At 41.8% G+C, this 12468-nt stretch overlaps 1 protein-coding gene across 1 annotated transcript; it reads left to right on the top strand.

Moving 5' to 3' along the window:
- Positions 1 to 1401: 1401 nt before the first annotated feature.
- Positions 1402 to 11170, top strand: LOC129754215 (ATP-binding cassette sub-family C member 4-like). Its single transcript, XM_055750125.1, has 11 exons — positions 1402 to 1549; positions 2138 to 2425; positions 2983 to 3165; positions 3224 to 3606; positions 3666 to 4141; positions 4205 to 4680; positions 4744 to 4948; positions 8833 to 9350; positions 9405 to 9745; positions 9806 to 10754; positions 10816 to 11170. The coding sequence occupies exons 2-11, from the start codon at positions 2241 to 2243 to the stop codon at positions 11069 to 11071; spliced, it is 3972 nt and encodes a 1323-aa protein (XP_055606100.1). The 5' UTR covers positions 1402 to 1549; positions 2138 to 2240; the 3' UTR covers positions 11072 to 11170.
- The last annotated feature ends 1298 nt before the right edge of the window (positions 11171 to 12468 follow it).

Raw genomic sequence — 12468 nt, forward strand, 5'->3', positions numbered from 1 at the left:
CAGCAGCCGTCGATTTCCGCTATTTTGTTGGATGTTTTTTCCCAAGCCGCTCCAGGAACCAAACATATTAGACCAAATTCTGTCCGATTCGCTTTATTCGCAGCTCCAAAAGTTATTCCAGCTGCTTGCTTAAACCTTGCAATCCGTTAGTGACCGTTTGCGTACCGAAATTTGTACATTTTGATTTTAAATTTAATTTTAACATTTGGAATCGCGAACGAAATAAAAACAAACCGAGCAAATTTGACACATGAGTTCATTCGGTCGCTCACCTAGAGTGAACCTCTGTCACTTTAACCGGATCGACTCCGGGAATAAGGTGACAAATCTCACGGTGACTCCGAGGTGAGGTGACAATCATCACGTCACGCGCGGCGCAGAATAAGGGCCAAGGTTGAACAAGAATCACGAGTCAAAACCAGAGCCCGGAAGCTGTATCATCGGATTTTGCTGAAGCCAGATGTGTGCATTCTCATAGACGATGAAACTTATGTAAAAGAGGATTCCAGTACTCTTCCGGGACCACAATTCTACACTACAGCTATTGGGGAGGATGTGAGTGACCACGAGAAGTCGATTGAGGTGGAAAAATTTGGCAGGCAATCTGCTCCTGCGGATTCAAGTCGGCGAGTTTCTTTCCAAAAGGAACAATAAATACCGATAACTACCAAAAGGAGTGTTTGCAGAAAAGGTTGCTGCCACTATATAAGAAACGGGTCGTCGGCCATTGTTCTGGCCGGATTTGGCGTCAGCCCACTACGCTAAATCCACTCTTAGATGGTTTGAGGATAACGATGTAGATTTCGTTGAGAAAGATATTAACCCACCAAACTGCCCCCAGCTTCGCCCCATAGAACTATATTGGGCTATCGTCAAGAAGGATGGTAAGGCCAACAGGACCATGGCAGGTTTCAAGAAAAATTGGAATGCTGCCGCCAAGAAGTGTGATCAATCAGCTGTACAAAACCTAATGAAACGCGTCAAGTTGAAAGTCCGAGAATATTAACAATAATTACTTTTTTACTTGTATTTCTTTATAAACTGTAAGAATAAGCTTTTTAAAACACTTCCGAACTGTTTCATTGTTTGAATCATCAATAAAATCAACACAATGAAAAAAATGTGTTTATAACTCATTTTCGATACACTCCTTAATAAAATCCATCAAAACTGTTAATCTTAATTTTTAATATTCAATATCAGATTCAGAAAATTATCAAATAGGTATCAGTGGCTTGTAAACATGTGTCGATACCAAGCCATAAAATTGAAGAGTCTTAAGAGGCCAAATTTTTGCCGCTCTCGCTCTCTCTCTTTGGAGAGAGTATTTCGGTTTTCTCTCTCTGAAACATTTGAGCAAAACAGATGTTTAGAAATTTCATCGCTCAGTCAGTCACAAAACTCGCTCCCGGTTGGTGTTTCCTGATTTTGTTTCTAAGGCCGGCCGGTCGTTCGGTCAGTCAGTTGGTCGGTTTTTTTGTGTTTTATTTGGGGTGTCATCCAGTCCAACAGCTGATTAGTCGTCAATTTATTTGCCGCGCGCAGTATGGTAAAGAATCGATTGTCCAGAAAAAATAAGCATCATCATCATCGTGGTCAAGTGTAAAGATAAGAAAATGTTAGAGTAGGTTCAAGCTAGAGTTTTCCCCGTTTTGTTTGAGGTGAATCAACATAACACATTATTGCTTAGTTTGTGTTTATTTCTAACATGAATGCATTTCAGCAGAAAGAGTTCTGCTGAGTGTCATTCGTGTTGCATTTTCACTCTTTCATAAATTTCGTAAGTTAATCGAAATAAAGTCTCATAGTTCTCAACAATTATTTGTTTTTTTCGTGGATAAGCAAGGTTTAACCGTTGCACATGGACTCTTTTCGGTGTGTTATTTCTTAAGTCACTATCTGCCGATGCGTTTCTTATCTTTGCTATTAAAACAAATCACACAAGATTTTAATCCTACAGTCCGAGTAGCTCAAAGGTGATCATGAAAAGCCTGTTACATGCTCTAACGGATTGACCCTATCTTGCAATTGAAAAATCTATTAAATAATTTGTATAATTAGTCGTTGGAAAAACTTACAAAATCTTCAAATAGACTTAAAGAATTCAGACAAAAACTTATATTTTCCCTTATTTCAGCAAATGCTTGCAACTGCATCTGGACGCGTCACGTTTGTTGATAGAGCATTTGAAGAAGTGAGTTAGCCGATTTATCTAATCAGGCCGCAAACATCAACCAGCAATGGAGGCTCCCAAAGTAACGCTGAGTCGGAATCCGCGCAAGACGGCGGGTTTGCTATCACATCTCACGTTTTGGTGGACCATAGATATGTTTCGGAAAGGCTCCAGTAGGACCCTGGAACTGTCGGATATCTATCAACCGCTGGATAAGGATCGATCCGAAAAATTGGGTGATGAGCTGGAAAGGTAAGTTTTTTTTTACATAGTCATATGAGTTCCATGTGTAAAAAATGCAACTGAGAAAAATGAATTCGAGGTTTCAAAATTTTAGATTTAGATTTCAAATTCATATTCAGATTTCACATTCAGGTTTCAGGTTTTTTATACAGATTTCGGTTCAAATTGAGATTTCAGATTAAGATGCCATATTTCAGATTTAGATCTCAGACTTAGATTCAGATGTCAGATTTTGGATATCAAAATACAGATCCAGATTTCAGATTTCATATTCGGATTACAGATTCATCAACATTCTGATACCAGCTTCATATTTTAAATTCCAATGAAATTGTTCAGATTTCAGATTCAAATTCGTATTTCAAATTCTCATTTCGATCTGGTTCCAAATTAAAACTTTATAATAGAATGACCCTTTTTTAATCATTCGTTGAAAATCTGTCGGAGCAATTTTCAGACCAAAAGGTATTCTTATGTCCTCATGTTGCCATTAATCGTTTGTTAGGTAAAAAAATCAGTTTCGAGTTTATTTATTTAAAGCTTATTTTTCTAACTTTTCTCCACAGGAACTGGAATCGTCAGCTGCGGAAAGCTAGCAAAAAGTCCAACGGTAGACCGTCTCTGATTCGCGCCGTCTCCTGGACCTTTTGGCGTGACTGGTTACTGCTCTCGGTAATCACATTTTTCAGCGAAATTGTTCTTCGGATTGCCCAACCAATTCTGCTGGGTCGATTGTTGCTGTATTTCAGGTATGTGTAACTGAAAATTCCAAAACAAGAAAAAATTAAAGCTTATATTTTGTTAAAGGCGACAATCAGACATTTCCTACGAGACTGCGCTGTACTACGCTCTAGGTATGGTCGTGGCAAAAGGTGCCAGTATAGTAATGGAAAATCAGTATTCTTACATCACCAGCGTTATCGGAATCCGAACCAAGATCGCCATTTGTAGTGTGGTCTACAGGAAGAGTATGCGGCTGTCTCAAACGGCGCTTGGGGATACCTCACCTGGAAAGGTTGTCAATTTGCTTTCCAACGACGTTAATCGCTTCGAGATCGTAGCCTACCTCTTGAACTACATGTGGGTAGGACCACTTGTAACGTTGATAGTGCTGATTCTGATTTGGGTGGAAGTTGGCTTTGCCGGCATCATAGGAATAGCTGCAATTTTTATTGTGACACCTATTCAGTGTAAGTATTACTTTGAAATATTATTGTGACAGGATCAAACACTTTTCCTCATTTTACAGCGGTTGTGGGTAAACTAACCTCAAAGTACAGACTACGCACCGCTCTTAGAACCGACGAACGTATTCGACTAATGGATGAGGTTATATCCGGGATTCATGTGATTAAGATGTATGCTTGGGAGCGACCTTTTGCGGCATTGGTATCCTTGGCTCGAAAAGCCGAATTGAAGGTAGTCCTTAAAAGTGGTTACCTCAGAGGGTTTCACATGACATTTGAACTGTTTACCATTCGCTTTGCGCTGCTCGCAGGAATGGTTACCCTAGTGTTAAGTGGAGAAGAAATTACGGCAGCCAAAGTTTTTGTTATGAGCAGCTACCTGCAGATCGTTTCGTTTTCCATGGCCGGGATGTTCGTTCGAGGAGTTGCCGAAATTGCTGAAGGTCTCGTGGCTACTCGTAGAATTCAACGGTTCCTGGAGTACGAGGAAATCGATGAGTACTACGCACTGAAACTCAACACTGGCAAAGCCAAAGAGGTACTAGATTATGTCAGCGTCGAATATTTCAAACAAACTTAAGTTACTTTTACTCAATTACAGACAAAAAATACCGAAAACAACGTCAAATTGCCGCCAAATGTGTCTATATCTCTCCAAGGTGTTTCAGCGCGGTGGAAGCTACCGGAAAATAAGGACAGCCAAGATAGTAAAATCCCTTTAACCCTGAACAATCTTACTGCAGATTTTCCAAAAGGCAAGTTGATCGGCATTGTGGGTCCCATCGGTTCTGGTAAATCTTCGCTGCTACAAGCGATCCTTCGGGAGCTTCCGCTGGAGGCTGGGCGCCTTCAGTGTAGTGATTCCAACATATCGTTTGTCAATCAGGAACCGTGGCTATTCGCCGGGTCCATAAAACAAAATATTCTATTCGGGCAACAGATAGATCGAGCACTTTATGCGAAAGTGATCAAAGCCTGTGCGATACAGGCTGATTTACTGCAATTTCCCGATCGTGATGAAACTTTGATTGGTGAACGTGGTATTTCACTTTCCGGAGGACAAAAAGCTAGAATCTGGTAACCCCTTAAAATCATACATAGTTAATTTTCAATTTCACTAAAAATTTTGCTTTTTTTCAGTCTCGCTCGTGCAATCTACAAGCAATCGGGGGTGTACCTGTTGGATGACCCCCTTAGCGCAGTGGATGCTCATGTAGCCAGGCATCTATTTGATCTGTGCATTGGACCTCGAGGTTTTCTGGGTCATCAGCATGCGACCCGAATTTTGGTAACGCATCAGGTTCACTTTCTGGTTGACGCTGATTGGGTGATTGTTATGGATGAGGTAATGGTTTGTTCTCTGGGTCCCATAGTTTTTATCACGATCAATCGATCTTATGAATGAGTGGTTAGTGGGTAGTTTATCCTGTTTACTATCATTACTATAATTCGAGTTCAGCCTTGAAACTTTATTCCCAAAACAACAACAAAAAAGAGAAAAAATGAGAGTGGGAAGGAACTTCGTTAGGAAGCAAAGTGCCCTTTGGAGACTGATCTGGAAGAATAAAATCAGAAGTTTGTGAAGAGCCGAAATTGACTGTGTATCGGAAAGTGTCGGAACTTATTAATGGAGCTGATCCGGAATGAAAAAGTCTACAGGAAGCTTCGAAAGGAGCCACAGAAGGAATCACAAGAAAAAATCGCTGGTCAGCGAGAGCTGATACTGAACATAATGCGTCTAACGAAACAATAAGTGGTCAAGTGCTTCGTACTAGCTGTCTAAAAGCCAGACGACGAGCTCAACGGGCAAGAAACGAAGCCGATAGAGCAACGAGAGGTGCCGTTTACCGAGCAGCCAGGGTGGCACTTAAGCGAGCTATTATATCAAGCAAAGAGAACTGCTACAGAGCGTTATGCCAGAGTGTAGATGATAACTCACAAACAATTCCGGATACTTTGAGAGTGATGCTACAAAAGTGTCACGACGAGGGATCTTTTCCCAATCCGTGGAAAACGGCGAAGTTGGTGCTACTACCGAATCCTGTGAAACCTTCAGGGCATCCATCACCATACAGACCCATTTGTCTGCTGGACACCCTTGGTAAGCTACTGGAGAGGATAATATTTAACAGACTTATTATCAACACAGAAGGCGAAAGTGGACTGTCGGACAGATAATTTGGTTTTCGGAAAGGGAGATCTATGGTGGACGCCATCCGAATGGTGACAGAGTACGCGAAGCGCGCATATAAAAAGAAGCGGACAAGTGTTCGTCACTGCGCCATTGTGACAATCGACGTTAAGAATGCCTTCAACAATGCCAGCTGGGAAGCGATTGCCAAAGCGCTTCACAGGATGCGTGTTCCCAATACCCTCTGCTGGATAATAGGAAGCTTCTTCGAGAATCGAGTCCTGACGTACGAAACCGAAACGGGATTACGATCTACTGCCTTAACAGCGGGTGTTCCGCAGGGTTCCATACTCGGACCTGTGCTGTGGAATGTCATGTATAATGACGTGTTAACGCTGAAACTACCAGCAGGCGTGCAGATAGTCGAATTTGCTGACGATATCGTACTCATGATCACTGGCGAAACAATCGAGGAGGTAGAAGACCTTGCAACGGTGTCCGTAGAAAGGGTTGGCATCTGGATGGAGGGAGTTAAGCTTCAGATAGCTCACCATAAAACCGAAGTTCTGCTCGTGACCAACAAAAGAGTTGTGCCACACATGGAGATTACTGTTGGAGGGCACACGACATCTTCGAAACAGCAGCTGAAATACCTTGGAGTAATGGTCGACAATTGCTTAAGTCTGGTGCGCATGTCAAATACTGTTGTGAATATGCATCAAAAGTCATAGATTCATTGGCCTGGATCATGCCAAACTACCATGGTCCAAAGAGTAGCAAGCGACGTCTCCTTGCGAGCGTAGCACTGTCGAAACTACGATACAGAGGAGCGGCCTGGAGCTCCGCGACAGAGGTAGAACGCAACAGATCCAAATTACGGAGCACACATCAGCCATGCGAGTTTCCTGTGCATACAGGACCATATCAGCAGATGCAGCTTTTGTCATCGCGGGCATGATTCCCATCGACATAACTCTGGCGGAGGATATGGAGTGTTACAAATCAAGAGCTATTAGAGGAGTGCGTAAAATTGAACGAGCAGCGTCAATGCTCAAGTGGCAGGAGCAATGGGACGCATCGAACAACGCAAGATGGACGCATAGGTTAATCCCGCGACTTTCAGACTGGGTTAATCGGAAGTGTGGAGAGGTCAACTTTTATCTGACGCAGTTCCTTTCGGGTCATGGGTGCTTTAATCGGTTTAAGCTTATCAGCTCGCCGTATTGCCCGGAATGCGTAGATACGGAGGAATCGGCAGAACATACTATCTTTGTCTGACCCAGGTTCATTTTAAGGCGTCAACAACTTCAAAATTTGAACGCTGAAAATATTGTGAGTGAAATGTGTCGCGACGAACAGTCGTGGCGTTCTATATTCGACGAAATCTCGCAAATCATACGCGATCTAATAAGAATCAGGAAAGATGATGAACGGAGAGAGCGAGATAGTCAACCAAATTTGACAAGCAAACGGAAGGTTTTGGGCCTCGTATGACACAACAATTCAAAAGCAACGCGATCTTAGCGCGCGGTATAACCCTAATCTGGACTCATACGTGTGGTGGGACTTAAAAGGTCTCACGTACTCAGCTACGATCTTTCCTGCAGCAAAGGGAAGCGAAGATACCATTCGGGGTGGTCGTGACGGGATTCTAGCTAGGTAGTTTCTCAAACGGCCATGCCTTGGTGGTTAGAAATCCTACGAGAGTGGATGCAGTGACGGACGCGAGTTACTTTGAAAGCGTTCCTAAGCGGTAAACTTTTCGAAGTCCCCGGGGTAGTGGATGCTGTGACGGGCGTGGGTTACTATGAAAGCGTTACCTAACCGGCACACGTTTCGGGGTCATCCGTACCAGTTTGAAGTTGGCGATAGAGGAAAAAGAGAAGGAGGAAAAAGGAGAAAGAGGATAAAGGAGAAAGACCAAAATTGAGAAAGAGGAAAAGGGTGAGATGTATAAGTGCATGAGGTTAGGTTGATTTTCTGGGATATTCCGAGAGCCTTTACTCAGCGGGATGAAGAACCCAACGACCATGTACATGAAAAATAAACCAGATGGAAAGATCAGTTTCCCCTTGAAGCTAGCGTTTATATTCCGAGATGTTACTATCCAGATGCTAACGAAGCTTTCTATATGAACCTGTGTGGCATGCTGAACATTGACTTAAGATTATCATGGAAGTGACTTGCGTAGGATAACAGAGTAGGAAAAGATTATGAATGTGTTTTTTTTATAAGGTCGAATCTTGAGATGAGTCAGTTTAGATCGAGCTGGTTTCTGAAATGGTTCACTTGAACTAGATATTTTTACAAATTCTGGCAAAGTTGCTTAGCTTACTTAACAGATTAGTATAAATGTCCTTTCATTGCGTCGAAGACTAAGGCAGCTTGTGTCGTGTGTTCAATTAGATGATAGACGAGGAACACCGTTAGAATTCTATTTCGATAACGGCTCGAACTTTCGTGGAGCTTAAAATATGCTGCAACAAGAAGTGTTTAACGTCGAAGAAAGACTGGAGATGGGCTTACAGAACTCTTACTTCTAACCATCGCTTAATCGAAACCTCCAGAGCTGTGAAACAGCCGACAATAAAGCTTAGATGGAAGATTGTGTTGAAAATGGAATCAAATACAACTTAAAGCCTCACCGAACAAAATGACTGGTTGAAACTGGACCGATTTGCGTTGAAGGCTTGATAATTATTGGTGTGAGTTAGGCAAATGGGTGTAAGAACGTTCAAACTCTTGGGAACTCACTAGTCTTTCAGATCAAGACTTATCCTTTTATCATCGTCACTCGAATGCCTAGCCATTAATGTACTCGAGTCCTTTGATTTTGATGTTCATGTTAGTGAAATATTGTGTCAAAGCTGTACAATATGACTCACCTTACTTCAGAGATGGAAGCCTTCAGAAAATCGTGTGAGAGGATCCATAGGTCTTCACTTGTACATATTTCCATATCAAATAGGGATCAAATCCAGACTGCTCGGTGGCCAAAGATACTTCGGTCAAAACTTCATATTCTCCTCCTACCTTTGTTCCTCCTTTGTCCAAAATCACTGTTGAAACTGCATTGAAGAGTTTTTTTTCAAAAACAGGGCAAAATCGCTGCCCAGGGAACGCCTCACGACTTGATTGAAGGCGGCAAACTTAACATTACTGAGCCGGAGGTCGATGCAGAGGAGCAGCAGCCTGAGGATGACCGAAAGTCCACCTCGACTCGTGGATCAGCCAGAAACTCCGTCTCATCGCTGTCATCGAAAGCCGAAGGCGATGATCAATCGAAGAACGACGCGCCAAGTGACAAAAAGATGCAGCAAGCGTTCGAACAATCGTCTGCCAATACGGTTGGTGGATCGCTGTTCATGAATTATCTGTCGGGTGTCGGAAGTTGGACCGTTATAGGGTTTTTGCTACTGTTGATCATTTGTGCTCAAACGGCCGTTAGTTTCGCCGACTATTGGGTCGCCTTCTGGGTATCCCAGGAGGAACTTCGAGCTGTTGCCGTTGTTGACGAGGAGGTTAAAGTTGATGAGGACTCTACTTTGAGCACCGATATCTGCCTAACGGTACAAACTGCAGCCGTCATCGGTATTTTCGTGATTGGAATGTTACGGTAGGTTAATACACCTCTTAACGTCTAAATTCATATGACAGTATTCTTTTACAGTGGCATCGGTTTCTTCAAATCGGTTGTACGAGCATCGCAAACCATCCACGATTGGTCTTTTGGAGGGTTGATAGCGGCAACAAAGTACTTCTTCGACACGAATCCTTCCGGAAGGATTCTAAACCGGTTTGCCAAAGATATGGGTGCTATGGACGAGCCTCTGCCAAAATCGATCTTCGATGCAACTCAGCGAATACTGATGATCGTGGGAGCTATGATTGTGATATTGGTGGTGCAACCGCTGTTCATCATTCCGATGTTGGTTCTGCTTGGCGTATTACTACTGACCAGACGAATCTACGTGCAGACATCGCAGAACAGTCGAAGATTGGAAAGCATAAGTAAGTAGAAATAATTTACCACTTAACAGCAGTTTTAAGGATTGATCAATCTGTTTGTAGCACGTTCACCGATATTCAGCCACATATCTACAACTTTGCATGGGCTATCAACGATCAGGTCCTTCGCTGTTCAAGACCTGTTGATATCGGAGTTCGATCAACACCAGAACCTCAACACGGGAGCGCTGTACATGTTTCATGACGGTCGAGTTGCGTTCGGATTTGTGTTAGATTTGATATTTTTCGTGTTCCTAACCGTTGTCACGTTTGGATTCCTTCTGATTCCATCGGAAACTCTGGGTGACAAAGTTGGGTTGGTGGTTACTCAGATTACCTCACTGGCCGGTATGTTACAGTTCGGTGTTCGACAGAGTGCGGAAGTGTTCAATCATTTGATCGCAGTCGAACGTCTGTTGGAGTACAGATATCTTCCCCCTGAGAGACAACCTTCAGCCGATTGTGCTGCCTTGAAAAATAAAGATAAATGGCCATCGGAAGGAAGCCTCAAATTTGAAGGAGTAAATTTCCGGTATAATGAGGGATCCCCATTAGTACTAAGGGACCTGAATTTCACCGTCAAACCAAAGGAAAAGATCGGAATCGTAGGTCGTACTGGTGCTGGAAAGTCATCGATCATTGGAGCACTCTTCAGGACAGCGATCGTCGAAGGCAAGATCGTCATTGATGGGATCGATACAAACGAGGTGACCTTGGAAACCCTCAGGTCTGGAATATCCATTATCCCTCAGGATCCGATACTTTTCAGCGGAACACTGCGAAAGAATCTCGATCCTTTCGAAAGGTATACAGACTCCGATTTGTGGAATGCTTTAACTTTGGTAGAGCTTAAAGACATCGCGAAGGGCTCTTTGGGTCTTCACAGCTACGTTGCCAACGGAGGTTCCAACTATAGTGTAGGCCAGAGGCAACTCATCTGTTTGGCAAGAGCTATTCTGAGGAACAATAAAATCCTAGTTCTGGATGAAGCTACTGCCAATGTTGATCCGGAGTAAGTTTGAGAAATTTCTTTGAAATTGTGACCATAACATTAACCACAATTTTTCTTTTAGAACCGATCAACTAATACAGCGAACCATCAGGGACCGTTTCGCAGCTTGTACGGTCCTTACGGTAGCGCACCGTTTAAATACGATCATGGACTACGATCGCATTCTGGTGATGAGTGATGGGTCGGTGGTTGAATTTGGGACCCCGGTAGAGTTGCTGCAGATTTCGGATGGGGTGTTCAAGTCCATCGTATCGGCAACGGGAGCTACCGAAGCTGAAGCTCTTACCAAAATTGCACAGCAAAAAGCAATCAGTTGATGAGGAGGTAGATAAGCCTAAATAACTCTTCACTGTGTGTACTTATTCTTATGAAACAATGTGCCGTTTTTAGATGAATTCTTTTTTATTTACATATAAGTTCCTATTAGAATACATTCAAAATTGTATTTTGTAAGAAAATTCAATCTTAGAATAAAATGCTGTTTACCTAATTGAGATTTTTATTAACTAGATGGCAAACTCCATTAAAAAATGAATAGATTTCGAAAAATACTTACTCTGAAAGGTTATGCCACTCAAAGTGTTATCGTAAATAAAAAATTAAATTTTGTTTCAATTTTTAATTTTTTATAATTTTTTTACCTTTGTTCATCGTGTTTTTTTAAGTCAAATTGACAGAATTGTTTGGATAACTCTCTAAATTTGGTGTATTTAGTCAAATTAGTAAATTTTGTGAATTTGGTCAATTATGTTGAATTTGCCAGTATTGTTAATTTAGTTAATTGTATCAATTTTGTCTCTTGGTATATTTCCTAATGTTGTTTATTTTCTCCATTCATATATTTTATCTATTTTATCATTTTTGTCAATTATGCAATTTTTTCATTATTTATTCGTCAATTTTTTAAATTTTGAATTGTTTTTTTTTTTAAATTTTGTCAATTTTATCAATTTTTAAATTGTTTCAGTTTGGTCAAATTTCTCATTTTTATTCATTGTGGTAACTTTATCAAATTGGCTAAATTTGGAAGTCCAGAATTTTTTACAAAGGTCGTCCGTGATCCTGGGAACGAAACCATCAAAAACTATCTTTAAAGAGTTTACGAGTCATCCATGCCTTTTGGTCGTTTTTATGATCATCATTAGTAGAAGCTGATACGAACCTTTGTAATGGAGCGTTATCTCACCCAGACATTAGAGCTTCTAAACTCCAAACACAGGTCGAAAATATTTACAGTAGAAAAAGAAGTTGAGGGAAAACTCCCTTTTCTTGATCTTCTTATCTCAAGGAAAGAGGACAACACTATCAAATTCGGAATATATCGGAAACCAACCTCAACCGACCGATACATAACAGCAGATTCAAAGCACTTTGGTGCGGAAAAACAAACCGCTTTCCATTTTATGGCGCACCGCCTGTACAATATCCCTATGGAAAAGGCAGAATTTGAAGAGGAAAGCATAAAATCCTTGAGGCCGGTTTTTTTAACGGGTTTGACAACGAATTTGTCCTCAAAATTCTCCAAAAACATGCCCGAAAAAAGTACCGAAGTGACGCTACCACTTTCAGGCCAGAGGAGGAAGAGCCCTATAGAGTTAGCCTGCCGTTCCCCCCCGAAACTAACTAAAGGGATAACAAAAACCTTTCTTAACACGTTCTGAAAACAGCATACAAGAGCAGCAACGCCCTTGAGGATCGGTTGGTCTCCTTGAAG

This window comes from Uranotaenia lowii, chromosome 3 (genome assembly GCF_029784155.1).
Source record: "Uranotaenia lowii strain MFRU-FL chromosome 3, ASM2978415v1, whole genome shotgun sequence".
Classification (NCBI taxonomy): domain Eukaryota; kingdom Metazoa; phylum Arthropoda; class Insecta; order Diptera; family Culicidae; genus Uranotaenia; species Uranotaenia lowii.

Coding starts and splice junctions, on each gene's coding strand:
- LOC129754215 (XM_055750125.1), top strand. CDS start 2,241: ATGGAGGCTCCCAAAGTAACGCTGAGTCGGAATCCGCGCAAGACGGCG. Junction 4,681..4,743: donor GGACAAAAAGCTAGAATCTG/GTAACCCCTTAA, acceptor GCTTTTTTTCAG/TCTCGCTCGTGCAATCTACA. Junction 4,949..8,832: donor GGGTGATTGTTATGGATGAG/GTAATGGTTTGT, acceptor TTTCAAAAACAG/GGCAAAATCGCTGCCCAGGG.